The sequence below is a fragment of the Pinus tabuliformis genome, chromosome 7 (assembly GCF_031772625.1).
Source record: "Pinus tabuliformis cultivar Carrire ecotype Pingquan chromosome 7, CPIR1, whole genome shotgun sequence".
Taxonomy (NCBI): domain Eukaryota; kingdom Viridiplantae; phylum Streptophyta; class Pinopsida; order Pinales; family Pinaceae; genus Pinus; species Pinus tabuliformis.
In genome coordinates, this window is record NC_142293.1 from 1,843,897,708 (window position 1) to 1,843,911,913 (window position 14,206).

A 14,206-nucleotide genomic window follows, 5' to 3' on the forward strand; every position below is an offset into this window, starting at 1 on the left:
AGGATCATATAGTTTGTCACATCGTTGGCAAAGACATTGCCAAGGAGATGTCGGATGCTTTGTCGACGCTATATCAGGGATCTTCTGAGCAGCGGAAGATGTACTTGGAGCCGAAGATGAGATCTATGCAAATGCTAAAGGGGGAACGCATTAATCCGTTCCTTACTAAGCTTCAGGAGGCCCGAGACGAGCTAGCAACTGTGGAGTCAACACCTCAAGGTTCCGAGATGGTAAGACTTGCCCTAAATTCAGTTTCTGAGGAGTGGCAAGTTTTTGTCCAGAGCATCCTAGGCAGGGCGACTTTGCCAAACTAGGATGGAATGTGGGCAGCTCTTAAGCAAGAGTAGCTGAAGAGAGACTTGGTCAAGTGTAAACTTGACGGAAGCAGCAGCAGTGGGTCAAAGCCCAAGGAGGAGGAAGAGAATGCAGCCCTTGCATCCAAGGGGCAACAGGAGGAGCAGAAGAAGAAGAAAGATTTTTCAAAGATCAAATGCTTCAGGTGTGGTGAATTTGGTCACTACGCAACACAATGTCCTCTCAAGAAGAAGGAAAAAGATGAGAAGCATGATCTGAAGGCTGCACCCGCGAAGATCGAGGAGGAGTTTGCCATGACAATCGAGATTCCTCCAGGAGGGAAGTGAGCTGATTTAGAATTGTAGTTCGAAAGAACTGCAGTTGGGCAAGATCCTTGAGGAGTCCACCTCCCGGATCAATTCCTTGCTATGGGAGCCCAAATCAGAAGTAGTAAGATGGACCAGTGTCAGTTGGTGCAGAGGAGTGCCGGAGTGACAGTTGCAATGGCTAGGAGCAACAAAGACTGAGCAAGCAGAGCTAGAGTTGACAGCAGTGCTGTTGGCACAGAGCAGAGTGAACAGTAGCGCAGAGGCTTTTGAGGGTCAACATAGAGACTAGCAGCAGTCGAGACTCCAGCAACGAGATGCATCATAATGAACACAAGTTCAGTAATTTGGGATGCTTTTCCGTTGTTGCTGCAGCAGCAGCAACAGTTGGAAGAGCTTGCAGTGTAGATGCAGTACTAGCAGTGGCAGTGCCAGCAGCAGCACAGATGCAGAATTGAAAGGGAGTTGTAGTATGGATGCAATGTTGACAGTGGCGTCAGCAGCAGTACAGATGCAGCATTTGCACAGTAGTTGGTGGACAGGATGTCAGACATCAACAGCGCAGAAAGAGATGTTACAGAACAGAGTGATGCTTCAGCGGGATGCATTGCTAGAGCACATTCCTTGCTAAGAGGGAGTGTTGATTTCTAGTAGCATCGGATGTGTTCTAAGTCTTAAAATTTGCAAGGAGACTTATACACATGCATTCTCCAATACCCATAACTCGTTTTGGGAAATTCCACCCAGAGACAATTTTATTAAAATAATTAATTATTTTTAATGGATCCCTAAGTCTAAACTTAGGAAATTAAAATAAATAATGGGTATTAATTTAAATTGTGGGTGAAACTTCTAGAAGAAAATGGAGATCAAGCCAAAATTATCTAAGCCATTGATTAGAAGTTAATCTGGGTCGTTGGTTGTCCAACAGAAAGATATAAGAAGAGGTTTGAGGGGCACTTGTAGAACACATCGAGTAAAGTTCAGAAGATCGAATTTCTGGAGCATAGCAGCTGCCGGTGAGAAATTTGAAGTGAGATTTTGCAGTGAGGGGCAGGGATAGTTCTGGTTGGAGATTTCCCCTGATCCAAGAATACTTAACAGAGGAGGCAAAGAGAGATCTGGGAGAGGCAGCACAGAGCCAGAAGAGGTTGACGCAGAGGCAGCACAAAGCTCCGAAAATTTGCTAGAGGAATCAATTTCAAAGGCCAGAAGTCGAGGTGTGAGACCAGGAGGTGAAAATCGAAGTTCCTGGGTAGCAAATCGATCAGCATAAGGAGTGACGCAATCCCTAGAGACTGTGACGTTGGGCTAATGCAGTGACTGTGCAAAGGCTGTGCAGAGGCAGCCAAGGGTTGTTCATTCAGTGCCTGGATCAACCAGATCTCCAGTGATAGTGTGAGGTAATCTCAATTATCTCTCTGTCAGTGATATTCTCTGTACTGGATAGCCAGGAGGGCATCCAGAGATTGTATTCAGAAATTACTACTGCATAATAATAAAACCCTCAGTTGCTGCACTAGTTTTCCCACACTGGGTTTCTCTAGGGACATTTGTCCAAAAATAACTGTGTAGATGTGTTGTGTATTTCTTTCTTGTTCAATTTCTTGTTTCTGCATTTTATTTAAATGTTGAAGGCTACAGTGTATTAGTTTCGGTGTTTACTGTAGTAAACAGTAAATAATTTTGTTTTGTAATTAGCAAATAGAAGAAATGTAATTAGTTGCTGCAGTAGAAATCTGAGCATCCAAATTTTCACAGGAATCTTCATTGGAAGGTTCACCTACTAGAAGAAGCAAGTGTCTCATTGGGAATTGCAACTTGTATGGGATTCATGGGATGATAGTATGATGTCAAAATATGTGAAACGGGTCAAGGGATTGAAGTTCTTTCAATCAAGGAAGCTGTCGAAGGAAGTCTAGATGACCAAAAGAAAGAGATGAGGTATGTATGCTTGTACTTGATAAAATTGATCATGTCATATGGTTGCAGATATCAAGAATGGGTGCTCTACCTCAAGAGCATGATCAAAGGAAAGGATCTCCTCCTATGAAAGGATGCATGAAGGCATGGTTCACACATTGACTAGATTAAATCACATAATATGTCCTCATATGAAATATGAGGTCATTGACAAAGTTGAAGGAACTATGATTGGAAGTTCCTAGGAGGAAATGTGTGAATAAAGAAAGGAAGAGATCACGAAAAATCCAACTATGGAGAAGGCAATCAACATCCAAGGACTAGAAGATTTGACTATGATATCTCCATCGGAAAGATATGAAGATCGTGAAAAAGTCTAAAAAATAAAGAGACCCTTGACATTGTATATCTTTTTGGAGATGTGTCAATATATATGTCGGATGTTGATGCAAACAAGGAGATGTCATGATGAAAGACCATCGCAAATGTATTTTTGATTTAATGTTCATTTTCTATTTTTGAACAATATCGGATGGGCTAATGCAGGGCTACCAAAGGAAGAGTTGTAGATGTCATCTACAACTAACACTCACGTGGTAGGATGAAGGATCCTGAAGGAAACATGATGCGAAGAAGGTAGCCAGGTATGAAGAAAAGGCAGATATGGAGTAATGGATGACTTTCCAATGAAAGAAAGGATGACATGACTGACATGATTCATGAATGAAAGTGATGGATGGTCGATGCCCTATGAAGAAGTCCCAAAGGGATGAAGACTCTTGAATAAAGAAAAAGAAGTTCATGACATCGAGAGGAGGTGCTCTTCAAGCAGTCGATTGTCCCATGATCTCCACCTAAGGAGCTACAAGAACTTGGAAGCAAGTCCCTAGTCAAGAGGGAGCTTGGTCAAGTCCCTGATTAAGATGGAGCTTGAGTACATTCCTTCACTGGAATGGGCATATCCTCCCTAAATGAGAGGGAGAAATATACATGTCATTCTTGTCTTCACTTGGGAAGATAGAATGGAAGATTGGGTAAGCATCCAACATCCGATAATCTTTGAGGATGTGGTAGGGCATCCAAGATAAGAGTAGTCATAGAGGATCGATATTCTTTGAGGACTAGGAATCCAAGATAAGAATAGTCCTGGTGGAACATACTTTGAGAGAACCCGAGTGGGGTATGTTCCAAGAGAGATAATGATGAGAATGTCTATAAATCAATGGTCTCGCTAGCATTGTGCTCTGATCTTGTGGAGAGATAGAGTTGTTAGTCAAGGCCTTGCTATGTGACAATGCTAGATGATATGATGCTATACATATGGGTTACCAATCCGACTCTTCTTATGAGAATTCTTCAGATTGAGAATGTCCAAGTACCTTGTATGGATTATGAATATCTCCCTAGTTAAGAGGGAGTGTTGAAATATGTAACTAGGTTCGGTCTTCATAATGGCATATGTAATCATGATTTTATGTATTTAATGAAAAGAGAAAAATAAATTTATTATTTGTGTACTTCAGGCATGGGTTTCATGCACAAGGGAAATTTATTTTTAGGTCAAGAACCCATTGAGTGCTTCTAGGTTTGTCATAAAATCAATTGAGTCATTGTCATGTATTGAAGACCCATTTGGGCATGTTACATATTGTAAAGAAAAATTTATTGAATGAAATAGAGTCAAAATACCCTCCAAGACCTTGTCATGGCACAAAGATCAAGTCAGCCTACATGAAGGAACAAGTCAGCCTCAAGATAGTGTTGGAATTTCTAAGTCTAACCCGTTAGAAATTCTTCCTGTACTATCTAGTTTATTTCACCTACTTGTTTAATTACTTAACAAGTTATTTACCATGTAAATACTAAAAATAAACACAAGTACGGTATCAACATCTACAGATCATCAACTGAAAGAAAACAAGCACACAAGTGACACCGTTATTTTGGACCAATGTCCCCGGAAAAACCCAATGTGGGAAAATCGATGTAGCTATTCAGAGGGGTATATTATTATGCAGTTTATCTGAGTACACTTGGGTGCCTAAACCGACTCACCCGACAAAGAAAAATATACGACAGCAATACCTCTATATCCAGAAACAGGTATTCAGAAAACCTGTACCACGAAACCCTCTTCGGCACAACTGAAGCTCAGCGCTGGCCCTTCTGGCCATTGCGTCAGCCTCCTGCTAACCTACGTCAGCCCCAGGACCCTCTCTGTCAGCCTTCTAAGGCATTGTGCAACCTCTAGGAGCCTTTGCGTCACTCCCTCTACCCTCTGTGTGGATGACGCAGTCTCTCTAGGCTCTACGCTACCTCTGTTGGGCTCTACGTAGCCTAGACTGACTGTTGCTCTCTCTCTCTTTGCTTCTGTGCTGGTCTCCCAGTATTGTCCCTACCTCTCTGCCTCGTACTCACTGCCCCTCGATACTGATCACTGATTCAACTTTGCTTAGCAACCCCACTCTAGCAAAATGAATGACTAATCACTCGGATGTATTCTCCAACTGACCCTCAAGCCTCCTCTTACACTTTTCTCGTTGGTCCATCAACGGCCAAGATTAAATCTCTAATCAACGGCTAAGATTAAATTTGGTTTGATCCAAGACTTTTGCAACCTTCTAACCCAGTTTTATATTAATACCCATTAAAATTTCATTTTTCCTAAGTTTAGACTTAGGAACTCCATTAAAAATATTAATTATTTTAAAAATTTAATATCTACCAAACCGGTTAGAATCTGCCCAAACCATTTCTAGGTCTTGGAGATCTCATGTGCTTTAGCCTCTCCACCAATTTTCATGGCTAGAGCACATCTGATGCTACCCCAAATCAACACTCCCTCTTAGCGAAGACTGTGCTCTAGTAATACTCCACACTGAGCATCACCCTGATTATCCGGCACCGATCCCTGTGCTGATGCTAGGCCTCCCTGCCCAACATCCTCTGCACTGTTGCATCTTGTACTGCTGCCCATGGCCCTGCCACTACCACTGCTGCATCCGTACAACAACTCCTTCTGCATCTGTGTTGTTGTTGGTCCATCCTCCCAGCACTGCATCCCCTCTCATCATGTTGCATCGTGCTACTGCATACTGCTATTGCACTGCAACTCAGTTACTGAGAAGTAAGTAATTGATCCACCCACCTTCTGACATCCCTGTCAGGCTAGAAACACTCCCAATGCTGAAGCTCCCTCTACCGCTAACAAGTGCCCCCTCTACTAACCTCTGCACTATTGCAACAACTCCCTACATCTCGCACCGTTGCACACCTCTCTGTGCCATCCTGCACTGGTGCAACACTCCCGTGTCTCTCGCATTGTTGCAACCTACTAGCCTCGCGCTGTCCAGGGACCCGTTCTCTACCGACATCCACCAGTCCTACTACTCCTCTTCGGAGCTCCCGTATTAAGGTATAATCCAAGAGGTTGGGTACCTCAAGGATCATGCTCCTCATCACCTGTAGTCTTCCTGACTACAGCTCGATGTCTCCCCACATCTTCTCAAGTGGCACATGAACACTCATGGCACAATTGTCATCCTCCTCAACTTCTTTCTCCGCTTTTGCTGGCACTGCCTTCGAGTCAAAAGCCTCTCCCTTAATCTTCTTCCTAGGACACTGGTTCGCAAAATGACCCAGTTCCCCACAATGGAAGCACTTGACCTTGGAGAGGTCCTTCTTCTTCCTCTTCTCCTGCTTTCCCACAAATGCTAGAGCCGCATCCTCTTCTTCCTCCTTGATTCTGACCCCTTTGTCGCTACTCCCCGCCTTGGTCAGCCATCTGATCTCTTCTTGACGAAGAGCCGCCCACAGTTCTTCCCAATCTGGAAGACTCGTCCTGCCCAGTATGCTTTGAACAAATACCTGCCAATCCTCGAAAGCTGCGTTCAGTGCAGTCCTCACCATCAATTCCTCATCCGGCGTGGCCCCTATGGAAGTTAGTTGGTCACGAATCTCCTTCAACCGACAAAGGAAGACATTTATCTACTCTCCCTTATGCATCTAGTATGCCCTTAGCTGATTCTCCAGGAGCATCTTCCTTTGCACAGAAGTATGTTGGTACAATGTCTTCAAGGCGTCCCACATCTCCTTTGTCATTTCCTTCTTGACAATATGTGGTACCACATGATCCTTGACCCCATCAAGGATGATGCACTTAGCCTTAGCCATTGCCTCCTCGTACCTTTCATTAGCTACCGGGTCAACTGGGATAGCTATCACTCTCGAGATGAAGCCCTTGAGGCAATGTCTGTCTAGAATGGACAAGATCCTGGCCTTCCAGACCACAAAGTTAGACGCTCCATCCAGCCTATCCTGATCTCTCAGCCCATTCACGGCCATCTCGCTGCTCTTCTTTCGACTCCTCTGAGTCTCTCTACTTCCCGTCTGGAAGTTCTTGGTTCGACTCCCTCTGAGTCTCGATTTCCCTTCTGGAAATCCTTCTGCCAACATCAAGTTGCCCCACTCCGATCGTCTGTGCAACTGCAACACTGATCCGGATTCCTTGGCTAGAAATCCGCCTCAACAGCAACTCCCTCCACCTTGGTCTTTCCTTGTTAGGTACTATTCTGACCACAGTGCCCCACCAACTTTGCTCCGCAAACTACCCACAGCCTCCTAAGCCCCAGCAACCGAAGGATTGAGCCACTTGGCTCTATGCAATCCCGGCACGGCAAATCAGCTCCCTCAGCCAACTGCGTCAGCCCTTCTGGCCTCTGCATGAGCCTGATTCTGCCTCCCTCAGCCTCTGCACTGGCCTTTCTATGGCCCAGACTGATGACGCAGTCCCTCTGCGTCACTCCTTCCTCTGCCGCCTTCTGCAAGGATCAGCTCTATCACTCGGGACAGCTGAATCTGCTGCAAATGCTCTACTCAGCTAATGCCTTCAGTTTTCCTGTGATCTGCAACCACGCTCTAATACCATGTTAGAATTTTTAAGTCTAACCCGTTGGAAATTCTTCCTGTACTATCTGGTTTATTTCACCTACTTGTTTAATTACTTAACAAGTTATTTACCATGTAAATACTGAAAATAAACACAAGTACAGCATCAACATCTATAGATCATCAACTGAAAGAAAACAAGCACACGAGTGACACCGTTGTTTTGGACCAATGTCCCCGGAAAAACCCAATGTGGGAAAATCGACGCAGGTATTCAAAGGGTTATATTATTATGCAGCTTATCTGAGTACACCTGGATGACTAAACCAACTTACCCGACAGAGAAAAATATATGACAGCAATAACTCTATATCTGGAAACAGGTATTCAAAAAACTTGTCCCACGAAACCCTCTCCAACACAACTGAAGCTCAAAGCTGGCCCTTCTGGCCACTGCGTCAGCCTCCTGCTGACCTACGTCAACCCCAAGACCCTCTGCGTCAACCTTCTGAGGCATTGCGCAGCCTCCGGGAGCCTCTGCGTCACTCCCTCTGCCCTCTGCGTGGATGACGCAGTCTCTCTAGGCTTTGCGTTGCCTTTGCTGGGCTCTGCGTAGCCTGGACTAACTATTGCTCTCGCTCTCTCCGCTTCTATGTTGGTCTCTCAGTATTATCCCTACCTCTTTGCCTTATACTCACTGCCCCTCGTTGCTGATCACTGATTCAACTTTGCTTAGCAACCCCGCTCTAGCAAAATGAATGACTGATCACTCTGGTGTATTCTCCAACTAACCCTCAAGCCTCCTCTTATACTTTTCTCGTTGGTCCTTCAATGGTCGAGATTAAATCTCTAATCAACAGCTAAGATTAGATTTGGCTTGATCCATGACTTTTGGAACCTTCTAACCCAGTTTTATATTAATACCCATTAATATTTTATTTTTCCTAAGTTTAGACTTAAGAACTCCATTAAAAATATTAATTATTTTAATATCTCCCAAACCGGTTAGAATTTGCCCAAACCATTTCTGGGTCTTGGAGATCTCATGTGCTTTAGCCTCTCCACCAATTTTAATGGCTAGAGCACATCCGATGCTACCCCAAATCAACAGATAGCAATTCGTACCCTTCACAAGCCTATAAATAAGAAGGAATTCGACCTCATTTGCACACTCACTCAAGCAAGTTCGATCTCCTCAAGATAGAAGCTGGAAAAGGGCGAAGAAAAAGAAGAATATCAAGATCAAAGTTTTTGGGCCTCTCTTTCGTTAGGCTTTCTACTATTTCTGGGCTAGACGAAATTCTGAAGCTGCATCAAAGTTGTGAAGCTGCAAGGTCGAAATTATGAACTTGCAAGATCAAAGTTGTGAAGCTACAAGGTCAAAATTGTGAAGTTGCAAGATCAAAGTTGTGAAACTACAAGGTCAAAATTGTGAAGCTACAAGATCAAAGTTGTGAAGCTACCTCTAGATCGAAGTTGTGAAGTTGCTAGGTCGAAACTGCTAAAGCTGCATCAAGGTCGTCGCTGTGAAGCTGCTAGGTCGAAGTTGCTGGAAGGTCGAAGTTTGTTGTTGGAAGTTGTGTAAGGAAACCTCGTCAAGAAGGAAGGATGACTTGGTTTCGGAGGGTCTTGGTCAAGGGTTATAGGTCTTGGAATTCGTCAATTGAAAGTTCTATAAGAAGAGAAGGATTCTGGTGGGTTTTCCTCTCGGTTCGAGAGGTTTTGGTCCTGGCTGGTCACCTATATCGTGTCCTATTGTCTCATTGTTCTTTATGATTTGGTAGTTGTTTGATGATAGAAAACACTAATAATAATAAAGGAAGAAGAAGTTAATCAAGTAAAGTAAATATGCATCACAAGCAGTTATTAAGGGAAGAGAAATCACCTCCACTTGTTGCCCCTAGATTTCTCAACAGGAAAGACCCCTCTAGGAAATCTATAAATATGAGAGGGATATATTCATTTTGGATCATCATTGGATTGGATCATTTATCTCTGTTTTTTTAGCCTAAGGCTTTGAAGGTTTTAAGACCCCTTTTCTCCTATCAATTTCGGTGGTGAAAGATTCAACCCTAGTTGATAAAATTCTCTTTTTATCTTCATCCTTTTATTTTGTTCTGGCACAGGGATTTTCTCTATACAAGGAGCAATGAATGATAATTGTAGAGGAATCTAAGATAAGGACATTCGAAGCACATTAGGGGCCAAGGCTGACGAATTTTCTCTGAGTTGATTTAGGACAGAGCGAAGTTTTGGCTGAGGTTAATCACCTGGTTCAGATCGAAAGCCCTTGCATAGTTTTCCTGTAGCGGAGCGAAGTTCAACTAGAATAGGTCGGGAGTAAATTCTGGTAGTTGACGTCAACCTTTTTATAATTGTCGGATGCCACATTATGGACGAATATCTCACTGAGCATGAACAGAAGCATGGATCTTCACTAAGCTAATGTTGGAGGAAAATTTGTAATTATCTTCCTGAGACAGAGCGAAATATTTTGTACGGGCGAATTCTGAGGTTTTACGAAGGTTCCGAGGTGAATTGTATTATCCTGAGCCAGATCAAAAGATTTTGAGGCCCAACAAGGGTCAATCCCAGCATAATTCGTGAATCTTGTGGTCTTACGAAATTTCTGAAGCGGCTGGCACTTCTAGATCGCAGACCCAGTGGCCAAGCAGGGATCCATATTTAGGTTCGGTGACAAAACGAAATTTTGAAGTGATTCCATGTTGCTGATGTGAGCTGATTAGAATACAAGTCTAACTGTGGCAGGGAACCGGTTCCCTCCATGAAAGGAATACCTCCTTGTGAAAAGGCGAAAGCATCTCTGTGGTTAGAATCACCTCCTAAAGCCTGTGTTCTGAAGAATACTGAATTCATCTCACAGAGTCGATTTTCACATAATTGCGTTGGTTATTAAAATTAGGTTATTCACTGGTCAAATTCAGTTTTTTCTTTCTGTTGAACTATTGTGATCTGTCGATGGGCACTAGTCCATACGTTGATGTACTGTTTGTTCTTTGTTGGAATACAGATATCTTGGTTGTAATCTGTGATTAGATTTGGACTATTAATAGTGAATGGTTAATTACACAGTGACAATTTCTTTAGCGTTGTTGTTGCATTTATGGCATTGCGAAGATATTTAACAGACTGTAGAGTTATACTGTGAGCCAATAATCACAATACTATTAATTGCATCTGTTTAGTCTGTCATTATCTGGTTGCATACGATACAGGATTTTTTATTGAAAGGTCAATTAGGGCAAAAAAAATTACTGGCTCACTACAGTCACCCTGATAGTACCAAAGACAGGAGTCAGGGATAACTTCATTATACTTTCTATTTCATCACTTCTAAAGTCCAAAGTGTAAGTGGGAAACATTTCAATTTGAAAGTGTAAATGCATTTTGACTTGGCCTTATTTTTATAAATGAGAATGAATTGGATATTTTTATGAATTTAATGCATGAAATCAGAAGCTAAAAGAGTTAGTTTATCATTTATGCCAGCCTCAAGCAATTTTAAGTTTACTTTTTTCTTCTCTTAATTGTTTACATATACATTATTGTCACTCACAACCTGTCATTTCCTGCAAATTTGGGCAAAACTTCTAGTCATTCAAGAAACTTATGTTCGAAACATTCCCGCAATCTGAAAACTTGTGCAACGTTACTAATTGTTGTATTTTTGGGCAAGCAATTAAGCAACATCAATTCTTGTTCCACCTCTATATCATTACTCTATTGCATGTTTTCATATCGGTAATCATAAACATCAAGAATATTGAAAATATGAGAGATATCAACTCCTTTACCAAATTTGTCGCATAAGCAGTGTTGCCCAATTTCCTCCTGATTTAACAACGGTGAGATTTTCTTCACCTTCAAAGTATGATTACTTTGTCTTTCAATTATGCTATCAGTCTTTAGATTCATCTTTTCATAAATAAACCACTGTCATATCTCCAATTTGAAAATGCTCGTCTCCTCTAACTATCAGCCCTATCCTTGTAGGATTCATTATGCTCTTCAAAGTTCAATGTCTTTGACCTGCATGAAGAGTTTCAAAACATCTAAAGACATAGTTTGCAACTTTATTACGCCTCTCAAAGGCTGTCCATATATTACATTGAATGGTGAGTATCGTGTGCTATAGTTGGAAAATTATCAAGAACAAACTCCATCCAAGGAAGCATCAAGTCCCATTGTTTTGGTCTAGCTTGGACTCGACATCTCATTAAACCTCCTAATATTCCACGACATCCACCAAAAACAAGCCAAGAGTTTTGTGTCTTTGCTAGAGATGATAGAGAGGAATGATCCCTGCTACTGAGCCACTTCTTTGAAGAAAATTATTGCAATATCGGATGCATCTCTACGTTTGTTACTCACAGTAAATTGCACCACCTTGGAGAAACTATCCAAAATAGGTATAATCACTAGTGTCATTACCTCTTTGAGATCTAGGTGGTGCCAACACAAAATCTATTCTTATGTGTTGCAATTTGCTACTAAGCCACTTCTTTGAAGAAAATTATTGCAATATCGGATGCATCTCTACGTTTGTTACTCACAGTAAATTGCACCACCTTGGAGAAACTATCCAAAATAGGTATAATCACTAGTGTCATTACCTCTTTGAGATCTAGGTGGTGCCAACACAAAATCTATTCTTATGTGTTGCAATTTGCCATTAGTTAGCTGCGACTGACAAGGATCAGTATAATCATTGTTCCCACTTGACAACTAGCTAAATGACTGCTATCCACATATTTGGCAACCTCTTTAGCCATGCTTGGTATTAACAATTCTCCTCCAAAAGTTGGGTATTATAGTTATCCCCGATGGAACCCTTAAGAACACAATATTGCTTCCCACGAAATAAAAATCTTTCATGAGCCATATAATCAAAGGTATGCATTTCTTGTATTCAAACAAATGTTATCGTTATGTGCCATACCGTCTAAGTAGGTTTTTGCTGCCTTCGAAGTTCGAACAATCCCCGAAGCTTGGATCATCCTGGTATACATCGTAAGTTATTAAATCCAGTAGCATCCTTCATCCACTCAATGCATCTTTCAAAACATTAACCTTTCCCGTCTTGTGCTTGATAAATAAAAAGGTGAGGTTTCGCTAGCAAATTCACTGTTTGGCACAATCCGCAGTTAACTTGTCTTTTCTTTGCAGCTCCGCATATACTTCAGAGCTTGACTATCTGTGTACAATATGCACTCTCTAGGCACTGGATAATGCCTCCAATGATCTGAAGATTATAGAATTGTATAAGAGCAATATTCTTTCTTGCTTTGTTAAATTTATAGCTTTGATAAGCTACCAGATGTCCTGCTTGACTTAGCATGACGCTAAGAGACAAACCTGAGATATCACACTCAATATGCACTCGCTAGGCACTGGATAATGCTTCCAATGATCTGAAGATTATAGAATTGTTTAAGAGCAATATTCTTTCTTGCTTTGTTAAATTTGTAACTTTGACGAGCTACCAGATGTCCTGCTTGACTTAGTATACAGCTAAGAGACAAAGCTGAGATATCACACTCGACCTCTTTGTGAAAATCTGGAAGGGCCAAAACTAAAATAGATGCAGGGAGATGGAATTGTAAGGAAAAATTTTCTAGAACACACCAATCATGAGTCATATGAATGGTTTTGCATGACTGAAAGGCCGGAGGAAGCCTTGATTGGTTTCTACAGCACACTAGAAAAGATTTTGAATGACTGAAATGCAGGAGAAAATCATGATTGATTTCTACAGCACACTAGAATTTTTTCAGTTTCTTCCAAAACTGCATTGGTTGATTCTATCTTCTTAATCATAATCTCTACAGAAAAGAAAAGCAATACCTCTTCTTTCTCTAAACACTTTTTTTTTTTGCAGTTAGGGTGAACCCCCCTTATCAGAAGGTGTTGAAACTTGAAAGAGCTACAATGCAGCTTACCGTTGTTGTTGTAGTGTATTTCGCAGAGCACAATCCAAGGGGTCCGTAAATGGACGTTTCTCCATGCTCGAAAGAAGTTGAAGGTAACAGTGAAGACTCCACACAGGAAACACCACGGCTCGATCGAAACAATTTTGAATAACCGAGCTGCGAAGAATTTCTGAGAACCCTAAAACCCCTAAGCCCCATTGTCTTGTTGAACCTGAAGGCCGAGGAGTTTAGCCTTGTTTCTTGTTTCTTCCTGGTTATACTGTACGAGGTTTTTTCAGGATTTTACATGAACTTTTATATGACTAATGGTATGATTTATAGAACTGTTTTATGGTTCAAAAAAAATACATCAACTTTTAGATGAGTAATGCTATGTTTGGTTAAATTGTTTTATGGTTCCAAAAATAATATTTATATGGTTTGATGTTAATAGGACCATTTTATTTTCTAATCATTATTTTAAGCAGGAGTTTGAGCATTATTATTATTTATTTATTCTAATTATTATTTATGGTTGTTACATAGGTAAGGGGTGGTTTAAGTAGATGTTAATAAAGTATTGTATTTTTTTTCATATTTATTTAATTTTAAAATTATTGTTAAGAATGGTAGAGATGTGGTAATGTTTAATTTTTTATTTTAAAATAATAATAATAATAATATTGGTTATGTTATGGTATTTTTTTATAACGTGGCTTATTTAAAAGTTAAATTAGTCTACATTTATTTTAATTCTGGATTTACAAAATGCCTAGAAAGATCAAATCTTTTTCTTAAAATATAAATCTAGTAAATCTAAAGTTAAAACAGATTTGGTTATTTATA

General features: G+C 41.1%; 1 protein-coding gene across 1 annotated transcript in view; it reads right to left on the reverse strand.

Annotated features, from left to right (window-relative positions):
- Nucleotides 1–13,705, reverse strand: part of LOC149255797 (Ribosomal protein L4/L1 family) — a 114,264-nt gene extending 100,559 nt beyond the window's left edge. Inside the window, exon 1 of the mRNA XM_089460570.1 lies at nucleotides 13,391–13,705. Within this exon, the coding sequence (XP_089316696.1) occupies nucleotides 13,391–13,579 (189 nt within the window). The 5' untranslated portion in view covers nucleotides 13,580–13,705. The remainder of the gene's footprint in view (nucleotides 1–13,390) is intronic.
- Between the last annotated feature and the right edge of the window lie 501 nt (nucleotides 13,706–14,206).